Consider the following 25659-nt stretch of genomic DNA (forward strand, 5'->3'; position numbering starts at 1 on the left):
GAATTTTCAGCGTTTTTATAAAAATATGACTGACAGTTTGAATCCTTCTTAAGTTTGAAACAACGTTTTTAAAGGACTTCGTTGAAGTTTGTCCGGCACAAATAAAAAAAATTCTGATTTGATTCTATTTCTGACCAAACTTTGCACCGAGCGGCGTTCCCCACAGTCACCCAGAACAACTTCATCCCACTGATTGATCTATTTCCTCGTCACGTATGGAACCAGCTCAGATGGATTTGGAGGCCGTTGCCACGCAGGGAATGTCGGACCCTGGAGAATCCTTCAGAAGTCCTTTCTGTGGACATTCAGGTTCACATCTTTACACTGACCGGTCCTTTCACCAGACCCTGCTCTTTACGCATCACCGGTGCGTGAATGCTGCAGTCCCGGGCCTCACAAAATCCCGGCACACCTGCGATCCCGAGCATGCCGGTCTGCCCGACTGGACCAGGGAATCCACGGGGACCCAGGGGACCCTCCAAGCCGTTTTTGGGTTCTGCTGGGTGTCCCGGCACACCTGAAGAAGGAAATCAAAGATTAAAGACGAGTCGTTTATAAACCAGAGATAAAACAGCCACATGAAATCCTCGACACTAACAAAGTGATTCATTTATACTGGAGTTTTCTTGGTACCAGAATCTTCAGCTTCGATTTGATACCAGTTTAAAAAATGATTCCCAGCTCTCACATCAGAAAAGATCCATGAAGTCAACATTAGACTGTTAAAGGAGAAATGAGTGATTCAAAATCAGAAGCTAGAAAAGGTTGACGCAGTGATTCTGCTCTCTGAACTTTCTGATGATATTTCTGATGTTTTGAAAGTCGGAGTCAGTTCTCATGAATCGACCTGTTAGAGAAGACGTGTCGTATAATTGAAACTTCTGAACGTGTTGATTGCGTATAAATCGAAGGTCACAAACCTCTGAGGCCTTGAGGTCCGTCAGGTCCTGGCAGACCTGTACCTGGAGCACCTGTGAGGCCTTTGGCTCCTTTTTGACCTGTAGAGGAAAAAAAGGTTTTTGAGCCAAACTAGAAAACAACAGAATAACAATCACACAGTTTAAATCTGTGTGACGACATCGTCCCAGTCTCAGTTTAGCTCTTCCTGTCGTTCTCTTAAGAACAACTCCTCCATAAGAGGACCACTTTTCATCTGCTCTTCCAGGGTTAGGAAAATATCACAGCGACACGGTTGCTGGTTTGAATCCCCGTCTGACAGGAACCTCTCTGTGCATGTGACGAGGTCTGATCTAAATCGACTGTATGTGAATGTGGCTGGTCTCTACTTCTCAGCCCTGTGACTGATTGGTGAACAGTGCAGGATAAGCCCCGCCTCCCGCCCAATGACAGCTGGGATTGGGCTCTGGAAATGTTTAGCATTGTAACACTATGACAGAGTTTTCAATATTTCCCCTTCAGCAGCGTTAGAAGGTGATCTCACCTCTTTTACCCGGCGCTCCTTTCTGTCCCTCCAGTCCTCGGTCACCTTGAGCTCCTCGGGCTCCTTTAGCTCCAGCTTTACCTGCTTTACCCTGACAGGTGGAGGCAAACGTTAGAGCGTCACACACATGGCTGTGTGTCTAAGAACACAGAGTGTCACAGTGTGAACTGTCATCTGATCAAACAAAGCGCTGCGTAAGACGCACGCGTGATGTTTTGAATCATGTAGAAAGTCAGCTGTGCAGCCCTCACCATCACACGCTGCACGACACATGAAGCCACTGATAATTCCCTCCCATTCATTTGTTGACACATAGCGGCGCTTACAAGGAGGCAGCATGACTCCAGTTACAAGGGTCCGTTACCGACAGCAGGCTGAGAGCTCAACTAGCGTACTGCAGCTAGTAGAAGAGCAAACTGCACGAAGCCTCAAAGACTGAAGGAGCTACAGAGAAGCTGTGTAGACTTCTCTGAACACGACAGAAACCATCAGGCAGGACTGAAAACAGACTGCGTCTTATATTCTGGATTTTACCGTAGATATGTGTGAGCATGTTTTATAAAAGAACTTATTAACTTTATGGATGTGAAAGAGCTCTTTGTCGTGTTGACTTTAATTATAAATAATGAGTGTTTAAAAACAGAAGTTTCTTTTTGCAGAAGGAAAACTTATATTTTTGTTACCGGGCAGATTACAGTGTCATGATCTGAGACAAATCTGAATTGTGTCTGTCAGGGAGGTCAGAGGTTGACTTACAGGCTTCCCCGCTGATCCCATCGACCCCGTGGCCCCTGGGGGCCCGATGAGAGTGCGGTTGTTGATGGGGCAGCCCTGGGAGCACTTGGCGCGGATGGAGGAGGCGTACTGGGAGATCTGGGCCGTGACTACACCTTTACAGAGCTGCAGGACCTGCTCGTCAGTCAGACCAGGACCCTGCAGGACAGACGGAGATCAACAGGTGATAAATCACAGAGAGATGACTCTCACACGAATGTTTGAGGTCTCTTCTTAAAGCGTGCAGGCGATCCTTTACTCACAGACGGCCCTGGAACACCTTTAGCTCCCGCTGTGCCTTTAACTCCCAGGTCGCCGCTGGAGCCGCGCTCTCCTCTGGGCCCTGGGAGGCCAGGCGGCCCCACGGGGCCGGAGACGCCGGTACGACCGACTGCACCTTTGGGTCCGCGCTGCAGACAAAGACAGAAGAAGTGAAATGACCAGAAAAGGATGAACAGAGTAACTGTGTATCTATCTGCAGCCACGTGTTCGATAAGCTGCAGCGTTCACACCTGTCTGAATGTGATGAGTCATGTCACACAGCAGCCTCGACCATCAGGCTGTAAATGTGATGAGTCATGTCACACAGCAGCCTCGACCATCAGGCTGTAAATGTGATGAGTCATGTCACACAGCAGCCTCGACCATCAGGCTGTGAATGTGATGAGTCATGTGACACAGCAGCCTCGACCATCAGGCTGTAAATGTGATGAGTCATGTCACACAGCAGCCTCGACCATCAGGCTGTGAATGTGATGAGTCATGTCACACAGCAGCCTCGACCATCAGGCTGTGAATGTGATGAGTCATGTCACACAGCAGCCTCGACCATCAGGCTGTAAATGTGATGAGTCATGTCACACAGCAGCCTCGACCATCAGGCTGTAAATGTGATGAGTCATGTCACACAGCAGCCTCGACCATCAGGCTGTGAATGTGATGAGTCATGTCACACAGCAGCCTCGACCATCAGGCTGTGAATGTGATGAGTCACGTCACACAGCAGCCTCGACCATCAGGCTGTGAATGTGTGAAAGCACTTTGACGCTCAAGTCCATTTACCAGTTATATTAAAAACAGATGTTTACAAAGTTATCGATACCGTATTTTTCCCCCGTTCGGGGTCGGCGGCGTCTGGAGCCGATCCCAGCTCTCATTGTGAGAGGGGCGGAGTTACACCCTGGAGTGATCGCCTGTCAATCACAGGTTCTGACGTGTGGAGACACACTCACATTCACACCTGCAGGTTTAATGTCGAGTCAGCAGGTAAGCTAAGCAGCGTGTGATTGGACTGTGGGAGGAAGCCGGAGAGAAGCCACGCCATAAATGTTTGTATCGCTGCATGGTCGGGAGGCCTGAACGTAACCAATGACAACAGACGAGGGAGGTGTCGAGCTGCAGCTTCTGACCAAGGCTACACAAAAAACCCCTTCAGAGTGCGTTTGACCTTTGACCTTCAGGTCGTCATCTAAGAGCTCCTGTGATGAAAACTAAAAGACCTGTTAGCGAGCAGTTAGCGCTTAGCTTGCCCTGTTTAATTTTGATTTAACAGTAACGGTGACCTTGTGTGTAACGGTGACCTTGTGTGTGTGTGTGTGTGTGTGTGTGTGTGTGTGTGTGTGTGTGTGTGTGTGTGTGTGTTTTGTCCTCTGATGGGACAAGAATCTGAATGAAAAGACATTTTTCACAGTGGCCATGACGCTGGCGTGTTTGCCATCCCTGCTCTCACACACTGTGGTTTGTTTGCTGTTTAATTCATCACATAGACAAACCAGGCGTTAGATGGAGCCGGTTTAAGAGACTCTTTAACCGTGACGTAGGACGGGAACTTTTCTGTGACGTTTGGATGTTGATGTCATAGAAAAAATAAAAAACTGAGTAACCACCTGTCCTTTGTCTCCACCATCTCCAGCACTTCCCTGAAAGGTGGAAAAAGAAAAGAGGAAGAGAAAAACCGATCAGTGATCAAATCAGAGGCAGGTTTTACAAAAAGGAAGTGAAAGGTAAAGTACAGCGTGTTTCATCATCACAGAGTTTCCTTTCAATCACCTTCAGTCCTTTGGCACCTTTAATCCCCTTCTTCCCAGCAACACCCTGCAGAAACAATAAAACGTGATGAAACAGGAACAACATCAGCTGAGTGTGTGTGTGTGTGTGTGTGTGTGTGTGTGTGTGCGTAGGTGTGTGTGTAGGTGTGTGCGTAGGTGTGTAAAGGAAATTATAGTAAACAATAAACCTGAAAAACAGGAACCATTATTCTAAACACAAAGGCAGCAGACGAAGGGAAACTCCGCGTGTCAGTCGACTATATGTGACCACAAAACGGAAAAGAGATAAGAAACACGACGACATCTTTTCATATGAACATGGAGCGCCTTAAATGTGTGAATATGAGTTAATCAACATTAATTAATGTATGAAATTAAAGAAAGGCTGTGCCACTTTTTGATCTGGTAGACGTCGGCCCTGAGCTTCAGAACGCCTCCTCGTTTAAAACAGCCGGCCGTCCCGTCCATGTAAACACAGCTCTGACAACAACACAGCCAGCAGGACTCCAGCTTCTAACTCACTGTAGACAGTCAGGACTCACACACACATTTACACAGGACACACTGGATTTCTGCTCGCCGTGCAAGTAGGTGGACTACAACAACAATGGCGGACTGTTTGGGGGAAAAATGTCGGCTTTCGGCTGTTTCTTGAAATGTTCTGTCCTTGTAGTTCAGGATCACACCTCATCGTCCGGCCATGTTGTTATGTTTACACTTTACTCCCCGGAGGAAGACGAGTGTGCGCACGTGTTGCTTCACCAGCTTCTGGCCTGGCATGTGAACTACAGTGTTGTGGAGCAGTTGACGGTTCAAGCGTGTGATTGCATCATCTTTGAGGTCGTAAAGCGTGCACTTTAACATCTGTCCTCAGACTCTCACCTTCTCGCCGTCAGGTCCCGTCTCACCTTTGGCCCCCTGGAAGAAAAACACAAAGTCAATCACTACAGTTCACAGGAAGTGAAGTTAGACTGTAAGTTGTGTTTTTATCCTCATTAGCTTTAACTCTTTGGGCGCCTGTCTTCAGTATTTACATGAATCAATGATAAGATGAGTTTGTTTGTTTTAATGAAGAGAGTAGCAGCAGTGTACGATCTGTTCTCCTGTGCGCATGAGGCCGCGTTACGTAACATGAAATAATGTTAAATATGTAAATAAACAGACCAGACTGACTGAGTGATTGTACGAATTTCTGTGAATACGTTCAGTGTGGTTACATCTTGTAGAGATGATTTTGCTGTTAGCAGACTACGATTTATTCTGAGAAGATATAACTATATGTGAAGAGAAACACGATATATGAGGTATCATAAAAGTATAATGTTCGGCCTCAGTTGACAGTACAAGGATGAAGTGCTCCTCAAATATAGGTTTGACATTGAAAGAGTAAAGGTCATGTGATTCTCTAGACCATGTATAGAAATATCTAAAGTGGGAAGGAATTTATGACATCTGTTGTGCTGTATATAATGGCTCCACACTGATCATTAAATTATCTATCTCTCAGCCTGCACAGAGTCTCAGTGTTGTCTGTTAGATTAGAACCACGGCCGTGATATGCTGCGTTTATATTATCCAGTCTGTTGATAGATTCAGCTTTAGGGACATTTATATTATTCAACCCATCACTGAGAGATCGAGACCAGACCAAGAAAATAAATCTCACTGAAAAATCTTGTGTGCAACCTCACTTAGACCGTGACATCGGGAAGGCTGCGAAAAAAAAAAAAAAACTAGAAATGAATTTAAGTTATTTGCTGTTGTCGAAACGAGAGGCATTTTCCTCCTAATCACAGGAATGACAAAAAAAAAAGCTGCTCAGTGGTGATCACTCTGAGACAAGGCTTCAGATTTGGGCGAGTGCACTGATTTTGAGTACTCGGAGCCTTTCAGCTGCTGATGTGTGAATTGTTCTGCGAGCGGCGTGTACCCACAGTGGAGCCCTGCAGACCCTTCACTCCCGGTTTTCCCGGTACTCCAGCATCCCCTTGTTCTCCCACGGCTCCCTGTTGACGACACAAACAGGAAGGGACAAATAATTAATGCGATTCATCCACAATAAGGAGACTGACACAGCCTGTCTGGATTCACTGTTTCTTTCAGTAAACAAAAACAAACCGAACGGCAGGAAATAAAGAGACTCTTTAAGAAAACAAAGTCGCTGCTGTAAAGAGGAAGTGACACGTCACCCTGAAAGCTCTAAATGTCCCAGCTTTGTTTTTCAGACACTTTCAGGACTTTTTATAAATGTTTTTGGTTCTTCTGCGGTTCAGCTGTGAACTCGTTCCTCCCTCGATCTCCCGCTCCTGCCGCCACATTCCCAAAGTCTCCTGAGAATGTGTATGAATGGATGAGTTGCTTCTGATCGACACTTTCCACGTCACCGTTAACGCTTCATCGACCAGCATTTATTCATTCATGTTCGTTTGATTTGATAATTTCACTCCAAACCAACTTTCTCAAACTCAACTGCGACAAATCAGAAGTCATCATCAAATCCACGGACAACTTCTCCCCCTCCATGGACGGCTCTACAGCGCTCCCTTCCCCCCCACATCCGTAACCTCGGTGCCATCTTCGACCCGACCCTCTCATTCGAGAAACACGTCACCAGAACCGCCTTCTTCAAACTCCGCCCATCCCTCTCATTTACAGCATTTGGACAAATACCCATCAAACAATTCAGATTGAAGTGTTTGATTGAAGTGTCTATATCCCAAGAACACATCAGACATTTTGGTTGCAGGATCTGGGGATCGAACCCTCAACCTTCTGTTTGAAAGATGACGACTCTACCAACTGAGCCACAGCCATTTAAACTCCTGCAAAACGTCCGTACGAGACCTTCAACACTCTACCAGCCTGCCACCAATCATCACGCCGTCCTCGCAGCGCCCTGTTATTTATTCTTCCTCCAGGTGAGCTGGATGTGCTGTAGGTCAAACAGAGGAGCCGTGTCTGATGTCGTCTTCTTAGCTTGTTTGTTTCTACTGAGGGACTTTCCCGTCTCTTGTTACGTTCTGACTCATGTAACCAAACCGCCACCAAAGAAAATTACCTCGTGGCCATTTCTGCAGAAGTAAATATGTGTCATAAGGAAGAATTAAAAACAAACTCCCACGTTGTTTTGGGCTCTTTTGAAACCACCTTATTGCATCCAACACTAATACCAGAGGTCGTCCTGCAGCATGCCAGGCTGCTCAGCTGGTTTTATAGTCGTGAAAAGAGGAAGTAAACAACAGCTGACATCAAACGGCGTTACAGTGGAGCGTCCGCTTACAGTCGGGAAAAACGCTGAAGATTTCCATGGTATGGAGAATGAAAGGAGAAAACCGCAGGTCTCTTTGTGTTTGGTCGGACTGGGACCGTTTCCTCGCTGATCTCTGTGCTGGTGCTTTGCATTGTGGGAAACAGACGGCGAGGAGGAAGACTGGGCTGATGCAGACAGTGTTTACATGCAGTTCATACTAGCAGCGTAGTTTGTGGTTTCTTAAAGAGGCGGGAGGGTCTCTTCATGTGTTCAGATTAAAATCCGCCTCACATTCTTTACATTTCTTGACGCTCTGTTCTTATTCGAATTTGTCTTTTTGTTATTTTCTCGATGAGGAAATGATGATCTATCGTTTTTCCTTTTGTGCTGGGGGAGTCGTTTAGATTTAATCGAGATCGTAGAAGCTGTGCATGGAGTTTCCTGTTGGTTATTTAAAGATAATATTATTATTATTGTTAGATGTTGGTTTAATAAAAGACAAGCATATGAAGTATCTTTTCACTTTTAACATCCATCCATTTTCTTCTGCTTATCCCAGTAAGTTTTCCACTCGGAGGTCCCGAGGCGTTCCCAGTCCAGATGGGATACCCCGGGGTCTCCTCCCAGTTGGATGTGCACAAACAGCTGCCCAAACCATCTGACCTGGCCCCTTTAATGTCCGAGCTCCTCTTCCTCTCTCTGAGCTCAACAGAGGAAGCTCATTTCAGCCTCTTGAATCTTATTCTTTCGCTCACTTCTTACAGCTCGTGACCCCAGCAGAGGGTTAGACCGAAGATCAGCTGGTAAATCTTTTATTTACGTTACGTTGATGTCACTTTTAAGGGTAAAAATAACTTGCCTTTCATTTCTTTGCAGGTTCATTTGGTTTACAGACGAGTGGATTTAGATTTCATGTTTCTTCTTTTACTTTGAAAGATCAGAAGAAGCTTCCTCTCTGCGCTCTCTCTCTCTCACATACCGTCCTCTCTTAACCCAAATTTGGATTTTCACGTTTCCTTTAATTTTATGTGGACTCAGGACGTCTCTGGGCGGGGGAGCTGATGCGTTTCCTTCAGCCAATGACAGCGCAGCAGGTGAGTTCAGGAGTGGAAACAATCCAGTGACTGGATGCGATTCAAACCGGCGACAAAAAAAGAGAACCTATAATCAGAGGTGAGGTGAAACAGCAGGTGGATATCGTTGGTTCTGTTCTGTGTGAGTCTTCACCCGTAGACCTGGATTTGGTCAGCTTCCTGTTGGACACGTTAGCTTGTGCTAACGCGCGGTAGCTTGCAGTAAACCGCATCCTGCAGTTAGCCCACGAGGACGGGCCCAGTTTGAATGCTGCGTTTACAAGATGCAAAAACAAATGCTCTCTAAACGCAAACACAAGTTAAAGATGGATCCTTACAAGCTCTTTTCAGCTGAACGCTGAATGACATCACCAGAGTTTGAATCAGTCTTTCTAGTTTCTCAGGAATAAAACATGCGAGTTCTGCGTTTTTTGTTCCCATCAGAACAGGATCTATTTATTCCAAACGCTTCCTTTTTCCTCTCATCCAGACAAATCTTCTTTCATCTTGATGTTTCTCTTCCTCCCACACTCAGAGTGAAAGTTCCTTACGACATTCATGAGCTAAATCAGGACGAGTCAGTCAAAAGGAAGGAGGTAAAGATGTCCTGTTCTAAACAGACGGCGCCACCCTGCCGCTGAGTTTCATTTGCACACTGACTCAGAGAGTTTAAGTTGCTTCGAAGGAAACTTAGTTGAGTGTCATATAAACATCCACTTCAAAATAACAGGATGTTTTTATTTAACCTCTTGACTCACCACGGCGCCCGCTCTGCCACGACGTCCTCTCACGCCACGGTCGCCCTTACTGCCCTGCAGGAGGAAAACAGACGTTCAGCTGATCATTTCCACCCGGTCCTGCATCTCTCAGGGTCACAGTGACTGCAGCCTTGTTCACACCTGCACAAAACTCCTGAAGAACTCGAATCAACATCAGCTAGACCGGATCAGCGGAGCCAGTGAGGGAGCACAGCGCCTTCGTGTGTGTGTGTGTGCATGTCTGACTGTGTGTGTGTGTGTATGTGGAGCTCCTGCCTTGCCGTGCTCTTTTGCGCTTCAGCTGCCTCACATGGCAATGTGAACTCACAGACTGTGAATTTCACAGCGTTGTAGATTTAATACGACTGTCTTAAAACGTGATGACAAAAAAGCTTCGTTACATCATAAAGATGCGTTTCTCTGTGGTTATGAGGAAAAACATTCACGACCTCTAAGTTTACAAGGACATGGTTTTCATCGATTGAAGAACACAGGTGGCAAAAAATGTGTCATGAATCAGGTTTTTTTCGTGTGAAGTTCCTTAAAAAGATTTTCCTGAATGAGGTCTGAGGACTCTAACAGGACCTGCTGTCCCGTTCTGCAGCCGCCTGCATGGACTCCAATCATTATAGTCACCATAAATCAAAACCATCAAAACCAGTCCTGGTACATGACACCAAGGCTGGGTCTCATTGTCCCACCCACTGAGTTATCTTGTGACATAAAGTGACTCACAATAAGAGACAGGGTGTGTTCATTTAGGTCTAATATATGAAAGCATTCTTCAGTCATGATTATCTGTCCGTATCGTGTTCGGAGATAAACGTTGTGGGAAACTGTATCCTTATCAGAGCTGCAGTATCATGTCTAACGACTCATATAAAATCCCCCTGGTTGAATCACAGCTCCCAAACAATACACTACTGTAAGCAAGCTTCAGATGCTTCAGCAACTCAAACACGAACAGAGAACAAAAGGACAAGTATAAGTGAACAGGTTCTTAGTGAGAGCAGAACTGACGGCTTTTTGTTGCTTCCTGTGAAATGTGGGGGGTCAAACCGAAGGAAATCTCTTTATTAAATAAAAACACATTCTGCTAAATGAGCTTTGACATTAATACATGTCCGTAGTCTGTCGACAAACTAGGCATGAAACAATTCTCAATAACATATTCAACCGTCCTGTACAGCGTCCACGGTTCAATACTGACTTGTGGTTTTTTTTACGGTTTGGAGTTTAATTGGTTTCTTTGCATTTCTTTCTAAATTGTTTCTGCCTGTGTGTGTGTGTGTGTGTGTGTGTGTGTGTGTGTGTGTGTGTGTGTGTGTGTGTGTGTGTGTGTGTGTGTGTGTGTGTGTGTGTGTGTGCCTGCAAGTCAACGTGCAGGGATGAGGAAACCCTGCCAAGTGAGTTAATAGCCAATTACCAGGTGTGAGAGCACAGCTGGAGAGCTAAATAATATCTCCATCAGTGTTGATGCAGTTGTGTTCGTTACCTTGGGGCCAAACTGTCCGGGGTCTCCTATCACACCTGGGACTCCTATGGGACCCTGTGGGGGGGAAAATCCAAACACACACAGAGGGAACAAAAGGTATTTTAACAACTACAGGGGAGGTATTTGAGTCGTATTGTGTATAAACTCACATCTTCTCCGGGGTCACCGTCACTGCCGGGCATGCCATCCTGACCTGGAGCGCCCTGAGAGACAAAAGAAGAAGAAGAAAAAAGGAAGAGTAAGACGAAACCTGAGTCAACTGACATATACTGTGTTTGCCTGGATGATGTTACAACTCCAGTTTCCCTAAAGTAAGCTTCCTCTTACAAGGACAGTTTTCACACATTCTCCTGACCTGGCTGAGTCTGAATGGAGTCCGATTGTTTGTTCCACCACCAGCAAGAACTATTTCACTCCATGACATTTTAAAATACGTGAACAACAAATACGTCGCACATATTTTGTGTAATATTGCCAGAAATGTTCTCTTCTTAAATGGTTATTTTATTGGGTTTAAGTCCCCTGACAGCAGGAGTACTGCTGTTAACTAACTTTCTACTTCTACCTAACTTTAACTCTGTGAGGCTGCGTGACGGACAGACAGGAGGAGACAGGGAGAGGATCAGAAGTGAACTGCTAACACCTTTAATTTAACCCTGTCACCTGCAGCAGAACCATAATTAACAGCTTACTTTAGATGAATGAAAGGAACTTTCACTTTTGCTTGAATGGCTTGGTTACACTTTTGCTTGCTTTATAACACCCTGCCCCCCCCTGCTGTGGTCGTGGCTGCAGTTTTACTTTCATTTCAAACCCTCATGTGGTTAATAGATGATATGCTGTGTACAGTCAAAGTCTGAGAGCTGAAGTTACACGTACTTTTAGGAACTTTTTGAGACTTAACCAGTCGAGTCATGTGACAAGCGCCTGAGTAATTTTATTAACTTTCACTCACTAACTGATCCTTCACTAAGTTTCTGTTTTACTCTGACTACCCAGACAGGCGGCGCCAACGTGTCTTCTTTCTAAATAAGGTCATGTAAAACAACCCCTCTCAGTAGTTTTGGGATTAATTGTTCATGGAGTGAAACTGCTTGATGTTCAAGATAATGTGAGAGTTAACTCCTTAGAAAATAACTCCTTATAAATCATTTCCTCATTTTCAAAATGCCTCAAGAAGTGAAACATTTCCTCATCTTCCCCCTGGGAAAGTTAAAGGTTACAAAATGTCAACATACTGATGTGCTTTAGAAATTGACTCATATTAGATTGTCTTTTTTAATGCAGTATTCCCACTAAATCATAAACACTGAAGTCATGTTTGGATGTGTGAGAGGATTCAGGAAATGACTTTAAATAGACTGAATCAATCATATAAAATAACAAACAGCATCTCAGATGAGAGATTACGACTTTGCTTTTCTACATTTTGAAACCTAAATTCAGTGAACTTATCTGACATTGAGTCTGTCGGTCGATATCACAGCCTTCTGTTGAATGTTTACACAAACTTTGACTCATTTGTTGAGTATGTAAACAGCAACCCTGGAAACTTTAGAAAACTTTATTTTGCATCAGAGTGAGATTTGATTCTCGCGGTTTCACACGATGAGGAAAAACAAGGATGGCGTACGATCGAGGTCAAACAGCCTGATGGAATAACAGCTTGTTATCCCAAAGGCTTGTGATGACGCGGCGGCCTGAGGGAATCAGCTTGAGGACAGCGCGTGGAGACGTTGGGGGACCTGCCTCTAAAGTTTCTCTCCTGGACTCCAACTTTACGATTGTTTCTGTGCTCCTGACTCTGCAGGAGTTTAACTGTAATTTGAAATGTTTAGTTTTTTTGTTTTACTGAAAGATTGAACATTTTTAGGTAATTCACAATAACGTTTAAATGACTTGTTAAAGAGGAGAGGTTTGCTGCCTGAGCTCTCTGGGTGAGTGTGAGCGCCTCGTGTACAGAAGCTTTAGTCTTTAAGCGGATGGCACCGGTTCAAATCTGACCACATGTCGTCTCTCTCTCTCTCTCTCTCTCTGCCTCTAAATAAGGGCATGAAAGCACATAAATAAATCTAAATAGAAGATGCAAAATATATAATATATCAGCCATATTGGTACATTTATCATGTTTGTTCACATTAATCAGAGTTAAATCTCCCATGTTTGTGGAGCTTCACGTAAAAGTCCAGTGGAGTTTTTTTTGAAGTGAAGTAAATCTCATTTTTACTCGTCTGAATTTTTCTTAAAATGAATTTCAGACAAAACAACACAATGAATTCAGCGATATGTAAAATCCAGCTGTCGGGCTTTCCCCCCTTTAGTGAGACCACGCTGACTGCTAAGACCTGCACCGTCTAAAGTCCCTTTGTGAACTGAAATGTAACAGATTACTTTTTTTGGATCCAGATCTGAGTGGATGAAGAGCTGGTTGTTCACTGCTCGACAGTTCTTCATCACTGTGTGACTCCTGTCTGAAAGTCTTTACAGTCAGAACAAAGTGCACGCCGTCATGTCAGAGACACATCATACTGTTCTCCTCTTATCTCCCACCGCTCAACCAGTCCAGCTGTCTCACGTCTTCAGGGGTCAGACTGATGTTTTTGAACTGGGAGGAGCGAACGCCAGCGTGCTTCATGGAGGAGTCGTGGCTGGTGGAGGACCGTCACCAGCGTCATGTGGAGAGAGCAAAGACACGCTGATAGAGGTCTCAGCGGGCACGGGGCGGAGGTCATGAGGTCATCACTTCTGATTTCATGATTATAATGTGCAGGGTCCTTCGGGGTCCAGTTTTTAAAACAGGTGTGTCAAATATCAGAGAGAGAGAGAGAGAGAGAGAGAGAGAGAGAGAGAGAGAGAGAGAGAGAGAGAGAGAGAGAGAGAGAGAGAGAGAGAGAGAGAGAGAGAGAGAGAGAGAGAGAGACAGAGAGAGAGAGAGGGAGAGGGAGAGGGAGAGAGAGAGCGAGCGAGCGAGAGAGGAAGAGAGCGAGCGAGCCATTGTTCGTGGAGCACTGACCCCTTCGCTCCTCCACAATCTTTGCCGTCTTAAACTCATGTAGTTTAATGACTTTGTACCCTGAGACATCACGTACCCCCCCACAGACCACATGACCTCTGCAGTGACTCAGCCTGTGACTCTCTAGCTGCTGATTATCACACTGTGTCACATTGTGTCACACTCACACAGTTTCACATGTTGTTTATAATTCTTTCTTCCTTATTTGCTGCTCAGGTGTTTTTGTTGTCACATGTTCTTGTGACTCACAACAAGTATTATTAAGAATTACTTTTAACTCACTTAATTAATCATGTGATGAAAATGTTGATGAATGAATGTTTTATATACAATCTATTCTCAGAGGTAAATAAAACCATTTTACTTTACTAAGCTTGTCAGGATTTTCCATACATTTCAAAACATGTCTGACATGTCAATGATCAGAAGCATCAAAAAAAGATCCGAAGCTTTAGAGAAACTTCAGCTCGTTGCAGTGAGAAAGAGAGAGAGACGTGTCAACATTGAACCAATATATGTTGGGCTGTTAATATTTTGAGAGGAGCAGTATGTAACTAATCATCAGAGAGACCAGTGAATGGAAGGTTGTAATTGGTCCAATGAGGTGTCAGTTGAAAGGTCAGAGTGCGGGGGTCACTTCTGTGTACAGCTTACAGTTTTACTCAATTATTGCACTTTTCTGGATTTTGTATTTCAGGCAGCGTTTTTTTTACATTAACAACACGTCACTTTATGGATCACATTTTTGATTTACTTTGAAGTTGGAGCGACCCGGCAGCAAAATTCCCTTACAGATGACCACGTCTTCTTATCTTCACACAGCTATCGGTGGTGCTTCATGAGGGGGGGTTTAACTATATGATGTGTGGGAGGTATTCAGGAACTAAAAGTTCACATCTCACAGACTCTCACTTTTACACCCACTCATGCGAGGAGGAACAAACCCACGTTGACCTTTCAGTGATATTTAACAGTGAAGTGTTTGTACCTTTGGTCCAGTGGGTCCGAAGGGTCCCGTCTGTCCAGGGTAACCCTGAAGAGGAAAAACAGAAAAGACTGTCGCTCATATAATCACTGAAACACATCTGTAACATGAGGAGGTAATAAATAAACCTAAAAGGACTGAAATATGTCAATCAGAGGACTCGTGTCACATTAATCTGAGAGCAGCTCTTCAAATGCAGAACCAGTGCTGTGGTTTAAAATGTGCCAGCCCTCAGGGGCCCCGACTGGTCAGGGGCCCCATGCAGATTGCTGCCCTGCCTCTGTAGAGAATGCACAGAGCAGAAATGCAGCGGGGGAAATCACTGCTCTTCGGTTAAATCTTAAAACGTGTCCTGCAGAGATCCAAAGTCTGAGGATGAAACTGAACACGCTTCCTAAAGGAAGGATCACCTGCATGTGAGTGTGTGTGTGTGTGTGTGTTATGAAACACACACACACTCACAGATGTGTTGGAGGACAGTGGTTCACCCTCAGCAGAAATTCAAACTCAGAATAATATTTTCCAGATTCCCATCATGATCGATAAAAACGACTGAGGGTCTTTCTTACAGTGTATCCTCGGTCGCCGACGTCACCGGGGAAGCCCGGAGCTCCGATCTGACCCTGCAGAGGAAGAGGAGACGGGTCATCAAGCGTTTCATCAGCCTCTAGTGGTGATTAGAAGGAAGTGCAACTCGACTCATCAGAGCAGATTCACTGTGACAGGAAGGAAAGCTGTCTGATCTGATTCTCTTTTTGAACCCTGACCAGGGGTTTTTGTCGTCCATACCTTCTGTCCGTCTCGTCCCTGAGGACCCTCCTTCCCCTCGTCACCGCGAGACCCCTGAGCAGGAAGAACACAGCAGAGACAGAAATGAAGGAAACACACCCGACCGATAATCCCTCATTTCTCCCAGTTAAATTCACAATTTAAAATAACAACTTTTCAGATTTTAATCTGCATTCACATAAAGTGTTGTTTAAAAAGAACAGGTGGTCGTGGGATTCTACTGACCTTGATACCTTTCCCTCCCTTTGGTCCAGGAGGTCCAGCATCACCACCCCGACCCTGAATGACAAATGACAGAAAATAACTGAGAACCACTGAGTTAGGGAGTGATGTGAGAGCCGGGCACTGATTCCAACGTTTCCATCACAGACTGTAAATATTACTGTACGAAGCCTGAATCATCTTAAACTGAGAAGTTCTCATCACTTGAAGCTTTTGGTGTCAGATTGAAAAATGTTATCGTGGCTGTTGCCGGGTAAAACCCTAAAATCACCACCCGTCTCTTTAACAGCGTCACCTGTTTGTTGTTGAGCTGTAGGAGAGTAAACATGGCCGCTGGGCTCTAAATGAAAGCAGCAGGTGACGGAGGAGGAGGCGATGAAGTCTGGGTGATTTCCAAACGTATAGATAAATAATTAAACAGTTAAATGACACCTGGATGTTTCCACCGGTCTGCAGGGAGAATCTCTGATTTCTGCTGCTCTCAGCTCTCTTTACCTGCTGCTTCATTTCTGGGATTCAGATGCAGCTAAATAATGAAAATCTGACTCTGTTTGTGATGTTAAAGGGACAATGTGCAACTTTTATGTGCAATGTGCAACTATGACCTGCAGACTGCAGATGTAAACTAGCTCTGAGCTAACTCTGGTGCAATTCATCAAATGGCAACATTTATGTTTTTATATTGTAAAAAAAATTGCATCCAGGAGAGGTCGCCTTTGAGCACCAGCAGGAAACAACTGGAGCTGCACAGTTAATGTTAGCGCTCTTTCGTTAGCTCGTAGCTCATCTTCAGGCTGTATCTCAGTTTGCAGTAAAGTTTAGATATCATTAAATCAGAGTGTTTGATTCCTTACAGTCTCACCACGAGCTCCCACTCCTCCTCGGGGTCCTTCCATGCCGATGTCACCCTGCGGACGAGACGAGAGGTCAGACTGTAGTCACACTGAAACAGCTGCAGTTTATTCCTGACGCTGGTCAAAAAGAAAAAACACAAAACAAGTGAAAGGAAACTAAAGGAACATTTATTTGGGGATGCCGGCAGCCTCGTGGTTAGTGCGGCTCCCGATGTACAGAGGCTTCAGTCCTCGAGAGCGGACGGCACGGGTTCAAATCCGACCTGTGGCTCCCTGCCTGCATATCATTCTCTCTCTCTGATTACAGACTCCATCCACCGTCATGTCTCGAACTGAAGACATAAAAAACTACATTTCCCCTCTTTCTTCCCTTTTGATCTTCTTCTTATGTCGTTTCTTTTCTTCGCTGTGTTTTTGGATTAACTCGGGACGGTGTGATTTAATAAAAATGATTTCTCATTGTTTCAAACTTTAGTGAAGTTACGGTTAGTTGTTGATGTAACGTGATTCACTTGAAGGCAGGACTTTAATGTTGGTTTCTTAGTGAAGGTCTTTGCACAGTGAAGAGTCTTTCAGGTCGGACGCGGCGCTCGATACACGTTGATGTTGACCGAAACAACAGCCTGGAAAGTGATGACTTTTTTTGGATGCACATTAAGTTTGTATCCGTCCACTTTTCAGTAAAGCTCTGATCTTTCCTCTGCTGAGGAGGAGACGAGCAGCGAGGACGAAGACGGTGTGTGTTCATGAGATCGTTCAGGCTCATCCAGAAGCTGCAGCGATGTAACAAACACTTCACACTTCTGCAGCTGCTGCTTGTCAAACCAGAGACTTCTCTCCGATGTCCTAATGTGTCTGTAAACGCTGTTAGCTTAGAAGCACACAGAAGTCAAACAATCCTGCTTAAATGTAACATGTTCCAAAAAGATAACGACGGAGACCGTATGGAAACGTGACTTCTTTAATGCTGTTTACCTTCAGACCCAGCACTCCCTGCTCTCCTGGGTCTCCTGGAAGTCCTGGTTCTCCCTTTAAATGACAAACAAAAACATGTCATCATCACATCACGTTATAAACCAGATCACTACGAACAGTTCATCGTCTCGTTACTTAACGTCCCGACTCTGGAATCTAGAAGTTACAGAATCCTTAAAGTGATTTTTTCATTTTTTCAGCAGAGCTGCCGGCGGCGACGATCTGTCCGTGTTTCTGCGTTGAACTTACCATCGCTCCGGAGAAACCAGAAGCTCCATCGTCTCCTTCGAGCCCGGGGTCGCCCTGCAGGACGACGGATCAGGTCACAAACAAAACAAGAAAACCAGCAGGGACTGAACACGTGAAATCTAACGGCACAGCGACGACAGTTTTCTCTTTCAGAAACAAAAACTTTGTGCCGTACGTATCCTGCTTTTTATTACTTTGGCTGTTTCTTGATCATTTCAACGATTTATGTGTTTAAAGATTATTCAGACTGTTCAGAAAAGAATCAGCTGATCTCATATCTGCAGAAACGATGTGACTACATATCACACTGTATTAGGGAGGCAGCCATGCATCAGTCCAACATCTGTATGTTTGTTGTGTTAAATCAGCTGAACGCCGACATGTCGGTCACCTGACTGCTGATCCAGAGAAGAGAGTTTCTATTGGACAGATGAAGTCAGCTGATGAACAAACGAGTCATGAAACAAACATCTGTATTGTCCCTAATTTTCCAGTCGGTGAAACTCTACATTTTATTTCACTGAGCGGAAATGTTTCCAAAATCTGAGATTTGGTTTCATAAACATTTTTGAAAAAAGGTCTGTTTTTACTTTTGCTTTCATTTCCGTGTTTCGCTCAAACTTCCTCAGTAAGGATTCATCATCCAGTTTCACTTTGTGTATTTACTGTCACCTGCTGTGAGTGGTGTTCACTCCTAATCAGTCTCCAGACCACCTGTTTGAAGGTCCCGGTCTGGGCCGACTCTGGATTTGAACTCAACAGTGACGGGCTGTTTTTCCACATCATGGCTGTGATTATTATATATTATTATTATATATTATAACACATGACAGGAATAAGAAGGCTGAAACTGTTTCTGATGAGCTACTTTAACGCTCTCTGGACTTTACATGCTCTCTGAGTACATTTATAAACACTGTGAGACTGTTTCTCATGGTCGACTGCACAGCTCCTGCATGGCACCTTTTTTACATTTTTAAACTATTTTATGTAACAATAATTTGCTTCTTATATTTTATTATTTAAGTTCTTGTTCTGGTTTATGGCCTTGTTAAAAGTTTTTGCACCAAGATGAATTCCTCGTCTGTGTAAATGTACTTGAAATAAAACCTGATTCTGATTCTTAAATGATGATATTATTTCAGCCCGGTGAGGAACAAAGCCTTCTTCGTGTCTCGTCTGAGTGAGCGGTGTGCAGCCTGCACGCTGCATGATGGTCTTTTAGAGATAGTTCCGGTCTTGGTCTGGGTCTGGTTTCGGGTACCTCTTGGTCTCGGTTAATGTGGTCTATCTTTAAGTGCATGTTAATCTATCAGCAGGGAGGTGGAGGGGATTTGACTCACCACAGGTCCCGTGTCTCCTCCTCTTCCTCGGACTCCTTTGGTTCCTTTATAACCCTAAAAATGAAACGTGCAGCAGAAACTCAGCGTTTCTGTTTATTCAGAAACAAACAGTAATGATGTTTTAATCTCTCACCTCTCTGCCCTGAGCTCCTGGCTCGCCAGTCTTACCCTGCAGACCTCTGGATCCCTGACAAGAAGCAGGAACAGAATCAGTCAGTCACGTCAGGAATCAAGACGACTGTGTGCATGAACTGTTTGATTCTTAACACTTCTGTCTATCAGCCAGGCTCTGATTCAAGTCCGTGCATGAAATGATCCTCTCTTTATTTTCATTTTTCAGTATTTAAGCATGAAAAATGTGAATTTAGAGCAGATAGAAATGATTCAGCTGTGTTCAAACTTAAGATATCAAGAAATAGACTCAATAATTAGGATGGCCTATCTTTGAAGTTTTACAGTAAGCTGAAACTAAAATCTTCACCATGTTAAAACAATGAGTGGACGAGTTGATACATAAACATCGATGATGAGTCTGCCATGAAATTAACCACCAAAGGTTTTGATGACAGACGTCAGGAAACTTCTGATTTGTTTTGAAGGAGGATTTAAGTTTCCAAACATCAACTGAAGGACTTTATGTGCTTTGGTGTTGGTGATGTTTCAAAGGTTTGAGTGTTAACAGGTGAGTAACAGCGCCTCCATCAGGCCCGTCATTGACACCTTTTAAGCTCTTTTTTTCTTGTTCACAACTTCAGGAAAACACAATGAATAAAAGAGCTGTTATCCCAGATCGTAGAGCTGCTGTATCAGCAGGTCAGTCAGCTGCTTTCTGTGCCGAGAATGAAGCGAAGGATAAAATGAGTTCTTACCTTTGGTCCTGCGAAGCCAGCGAAGCCGGGCTCCCCGGGCTCACAGTCGCACTCTGTCGGCGCCTCCTCCAGGCCTGCATTGAGCCCAGACTCCTCAGAGAAGTCCGTGTCTGGAGGATACTCGTACGGGACCTGAAACACAACATTATTACATCATTAAAGAGTGCGTCTTTAGATTATTATTAGTGTTATCTTCTGCCCACTTTCTCCCCATTTAAACACAGTAAGTGTTCATTCATCCTTTCAGAATCAGAGCAGGGACGCACTCGGCCCAGTCGTGCTGTACCGTGCTGAGGTGCGATTGTCTCCCCTCCCACATGGAGGCCCCTTTACGTGATCATGAAGCGTGCTGAGTTTAAAAGACAAACAGATCTGTGTGGTCGAGTCTGCGCCCGCACATCCGAGAACAACACAGAGAACATGACGGCTGATTTCCTGACTCTGTGACTTATTTTGAATCATGTTTTCTGGATTTCTGGGATTTCTGGATAATGGAGACGGAGATCGATTATCCTTCATGTGAACGTTGTGTTCTCGTTCTCGTGCGTGAGCTGTACCGTGTCGAAGCGAGCTAGAGCTGAGAAAGTGTCAGCACCCGAGCACTCACACTATTCAAACAAACTGGACTTTAGGGGTCAAGGGTGCTTTGGCAGGATAGTGTGAGTGCGCCCTAAAAAGTCTGCAGGGACCCAAAAAAGCTCCCTACCGGTTTGTTCCAAGCCTTTCTATGTGTTGAGTGTACGCCTGGCGGTCTCACCTGCATGGTCTCCGTGTCCTCCTTGGCGTAGTGGGACTCAGTGGTGGTGGCGTAGGGGAAGGCGTCCTCAGTGATCATGGTGACCTGAGTGGGGGCGGGGCCATAAGGGTCGTAGTCTCCCTCCTCGGGCCTCTGGTCGTCGTCGTCGTAGCTGCGAGTCGACTCAGGTGGATACTCTGATTACACAACAAGAAGACTCAACGGTTCATGTTTACGGCGAGGTTTTTGGCGACAACGCACGCTGCTGGTCAGATATGAGCAGGACATAAAGAGAGACGGTCTCTGTGCTCACCCGGCGGAGGAGACGCCAAGTTGTCATACCGGTCCAGCAGGGAGCCTTCATAGGTGTGCTCCTCACCTGGACAGACACATGTCAAACACAGAGCGTCACGCTGGATCACTTCAGATGTGAGCGACTCATTGGTCCAGGGGTCTGATCCTCGTGTCCAATCACAGAGGAGGAGCCTTTACCTGACCCACTTCTGTAACTCCAACGTGGAGTGAAAGAAACCAGAATCCGTCCACATAGAACTGCAGTGAATCAGCATGCAGATTGTGTGTTTTACGCTGCGCTTCATTTCATCTTGGAAGTCGGAAATTTGGAGTTTCCTCCCTGACGTCAGAACTCCAACTGGGAAACTGAAATCTGCACAGAAGTTTAATCTGTAGCTTAAAGTGTCTATCAGCGACGCAGTCTTGTTTTTGTGTGTTTAAATCAATCACACTGATAGAATAGTGAAACTTCCATCTGTAAACATGAGGTCATGTGTTGTTATCGTCTGGTCTTAAATAATAAAACAAAGATCCTGGACTCCTGGAGGCGTCCATGTTGATTTTCCAAATATTAATACATTTAAAATCTGGTTTGATGTCATTCCCAAATCTAACATCCGACTTCAGAGGGAAACAAATGTATAGAATATATATATATATATATATATATATATATATATATATATATATATATATATATATATATATATATATATATATAAATATATATATATATATATATATATAAATATATAAATATATATATATATATATTTATGTATATATACATTTATATTTATATAAATAAAAAAATATATCCTGACTGCAACAGGAACAAAAGTTTAATACGCTGTTGTTTTTATTTGAGAAATCTAAAATCATTCTTTTGATTTTATCTCGCTCAGAAAAAAGACAGGATTTATTTCTGTTTGTATGTAACAGATACTGTTGGTTTTTTTGTATATATTTCATTTTATTTTGGGTCAAATAACTTGTTAAAAGTTGATACTGGTGTAATAACCTTCTTCTACAAACGGGGGGCAGAGTCACATCTCAGAGAAACAAACCGAAGAAGAAGAAACAATCAGGAGTAGATGCTGTAAGTTTTTGTCTGTTCGTTGCTTGTTGTCTTTTGGTGCCACACTAACATAAATCCAAAGTGATGCAGGGTGGAGCAGCTCTGACCTGAGTGGGATCCTGAATACTCCTCCTGGCAGACAGAGAAGACGACACACAGCGTGAGCAGCAGCAGCAGCAGCCTGGAGAGGAGCGACGTCTGCAGGAGGATAAAAACACATGAAGCTGAGAGTCAGCTGTCAGCAGGAGGAGCATCGTGAGTGGCTGATGGTTATTTGTCCAGATGATGGGGATAATATGTGATGAGAATCTGACTGAGAGACTCAAACCAACTTTAAGCAGGAGTTTGGTTTGGTTAGCTTTGGCGCCCACAGAAGGATCCTGAGTGTAACTGCACCGTCGTCTCTGCATCACACGCAGCGTGGATTTGTTGACAGGTAGAGAGGCGGTGATGTTAGAACCAAAGAAGAACCGTGGAGGTTCATAAATGTTACCAGATGGAACGTTAAAGGGATACTTCATCCATTTACATGAAGCTGTGTATCATTACAAACATGGTAGTAGAGTTGAATGGTCGTGAATCCAACCCTCATTTTGCCCTGAGACGAGAAAAGTATAATTTTAACATATTGCGTCACGTAAAGAAAACTTTCAGGCAAAGAAAAACATGTTTTTCTCGTCTTAATGCAAATGGGTGAAGTATCCCTTTAACACGACTCTGCGAGCGTCTACAGCTCGTGGCAGAGACGGCTTTTATGGTAACATGGATTTATTTATTTATTTGTATCAAACCTGAGACTGGACCCGGGTCAGACGGCTTTCAGCAGCCAGTTAAGCTGCTAAACATGAGACACTGACAGCGATAAAGCTGCCCGTTATGTCTCGATCTGTTCTGAATAAAACCTGCAGGGATACAAACTCAGCTTCGCAGGAGACGATCAGGACGATCTGTGGACATGAGAGAGACGATATCCTGCCTGAGGAAAGTGGATGTGCTCCTAGACTGAATCATGCTTTATAGAAACTCTATGGGATGCTTCTGTTGAGTCTGGTCCTTGAAGAAAGCTACGTATGAACAGCTTTTACTAAAGGGTGTCAGACGGCTCAGTAATCACAAACTGAGCCGGTCAGTGACTAAAAGAAACTTTGATTGGACGAGGCTACAGGGCCATCCATCAACGTCTGGGACCTTTAATCACTTTAGATGCAAAAACCTTAAAAACAATAGGGCCCAGGTTTAAATAAACCTTTTAATTCACAGGTTAAATATAGTCAAGGTTTCCTTTTTTAGGTGAATTGGCACAAAAAGCCTCACTGAAGGATTTCTCGACCTCAGGTTCGGGTCTGCAGTGACAAACTGGACGAGAGTTTGACCACACTTATAATCGAGAACCATCTTGAGCTCCTCCAGGACTCTGAGCTGCTGTTTGGCTGAGAATGAAACAGACCGAGAGGTCGTTTTTTTTTTTTGTTGTTCTCAGACTCCTCTGACATTCCTGAAGTTTCACGAAGGAGAAAAAAAAAAAAAAAAGCTGGACATCTAACGTGAGCTGGAGGAGCTGCACGCTGGAGTTTAAGAAGAAGTCATTAAAAACTTCAGACTCCTGGTGTCACTTCTGATCCCTCCGTGAGACTCGTCTAATCAAGTGTTGAAGGGAAAGATTTAAAATGTAACCTTCACTTCATCTTAACAAATCTCCAACCTATCCCCCCGCTCTATGTAAGGACCACTTTGTGTATTATTTGTCTCAGATAAGAGAGGAGGCGGGCGTCGTGTTTGTTGACAGGAGGGAACTGTCAACTCCACATAAAGCATTTAGTCCTTTCTGCTCATCATGCAGGAGAAGCTGAAGCTGTAAACACAGACGTCTGCGTGCAGAGATGTTCACCGTGTCATCTAAACGCCGTGTACAGGTCGACCTGCAGGACCTCTGGGCCAGAGAGGTGACACGTCAGCTCGTTCACTCTGCTCCCATTCTTCCTCACTTATAACACGTTGTAATGGTGGTGTGGTTTCCCACAGGTTAAAATAAAATCGTACAATGTTGGAATAAGGGATTTAAAATGTGTGTGGAGCTCCTAAATGCTTCCCAGGCTGACAAAGAGCAGGAGAACGCAGTAAAGAAGCACTTTAAGAAAAAGAAACAAGTTACAGACATTCAAACCTTGTGTTGATACGTGCTTTATAAGGATTTTTTGCTTTGAAAATCGAGGAAAAGAAGATTTTTGAGTCCTGCTATAACTCTGGTGTGCACTTCAAAAAGCATTCTGAGTCAGACTTTAAATTAAAAAAAAAAAAAACTCAACTGTGCTCGGATCATTTTCATCCAGAGAGCCGGACGAATCTCCGTCTTTCTGTTTGTCTCATTTCAAACGACTAAAGCCGACGAGTTTCTTCCATGAACATTAATCACCTTTGATTCTAACAGTAGCACACATCACACACTCTTTATCTACCCTGGTCCCATTACAGGCCAAACAGACACCAAACCAGAAGGGTGGCAAAAGAAAGCAGAGTCTCACCCTCTTACCTTGTCACTGGAGGCTCCCATGGTGCTGCAGAGTCCCCTCTGATCCCACTGCGGACACTTTCAGGAAACAGCTGAGGGGGTACAAATGGCCTGATTAAGCTTTCCCTGAGCAGTTCTCCTCACAGCATGATCTCCCCCGGTGGCTCCCCCTGTCCTCTCTCTCTCTCTCTGTCTGTCTGTCTGTCTGTCTCCTCTCACTCCCTCAGTCTGTCTCTCAGGAGCCCTCAGGTTCCCAGGCACTGACGGGATCCTCTCGTCCTCTTTACTCTGCGTCTCAACAGGGTGAGAAATACCTGAGGCAGAGTCCAGAATGAGCAGAGAGACACAAACTCAAGAGCTGGATGCTTCAGGGCAAAGATTTCACTTATCGTCTATAGAATTCTTTTGTCATGGTAAAACTAAAAAACAGCAAAGCACTCTCTCTTAATTTATTCATCTGTGCAAACAAACTCCCTAATTAACCCTCAAACTCCTCTGGCAACAGCTCAAACTGTTCTGCATGAATAAAAGTTGTTTCTCAGCTCCGTCCTGAACAAACATTTGATCTCTTCAACAGAACAGAAACAAAATGTTTTCTTTTTTCTTAAACAAATCACGGCTCACTTCAATAAAGACGCTGCAAACATCTGAGCTTTTTATGATGGAAGAATTATTGATGAGATTTTTAAAAAATAAACGAGGCATAGACAAGTTTACAAAGCAGGAATCGTACGGTGCTCGTCTACAGCCGTGTCAACCTGTTCGTTTGTTTGTGTCACAATTATCATTTCCAGCACAGAGAACACTATCGATGGGACTCCAGCGCCCCCTGCAGGAACAGATGGGGGACGTCACACAGGCTTCAAACGTTCGTACAGTATTTACAGTTTTATGTCTCCTGACT

At 44.4% G+C, this 25659-nt stretch overlaps 1 protein-coding gene across 1 annotated transcript; it reads right to left on the reverse strand.

The window, feature by feature from the left end:
- Positions 1-25607, reverse strand: LOC306823375 (uncharacterized protein). Its single transcript, XM_079342851.1, has 26 exons — positions 24777-25607; positions 22354-22444; positions 21188-21253; positions 20896-21071; positions 20139-20270; positions 19403-19456; positions 19270-19323; positions 17927-17980; positions 17678-17731; positions 16703-16756; positions 15852-15905; positions 15627-15680; positions 15407-15460; positions 14841-14885; positions 10989-11042; positions 10840-10893; positions 9345-9398; positions 6198-6269; positions 5146-5181; positions 4265-4309; positions 4102-4134; positions 2479-2625; positions 2198-2374; positions 1442-1532; positions 921-998; positions 1-517 (listed from the first exon to the last, which is right to left on the reverse strand). The coding sequence occupies exons 1-26, from the start codon at positions 24795-24797 to the stop codon at positions 312-314; spliced, it is 2010 nt and encodes a 669-aa protein (XP_079198977.1). The 5' UTR covers positions 24798-25607; the 3' UTR covers positions 1-311.
- Positions 25608-25659: the final 52 nt, after the last annotated feature.

This window comes from Symphodus melops (assembly GCF_947650265.1).
Source record: "Symphodus melops genome assembly, chromosome: 5".
Classification (NCBI taxonomy): Eukaryota; Metazoa; Chordata; class Actinopteri; order Labriformes; family Labridae; genus Symphodus; species Symphodus melops.

Coding starts and splice junctions, on each gene's coding strand:
- LOC306823375 (XM_079342851.1), bottom strand. CDS start 24,797: ATGGGAGCCTCCAGTGACAAG. Junction 5,182..6,197: donor AGGGTCTGCAGGGCTCCACT/GTGGGTACACGC, acceptor TTTTTCTTCCAG/GGGGCCAAAGGTGAGACGGG. Junction 4,135..4,264: donor AAGGTGCCAAAGGACTGAAG/GTGATTGAAAGG, acceptor TCCACCTTTCAG/GGAAGTGCTGGAGATGGTGG.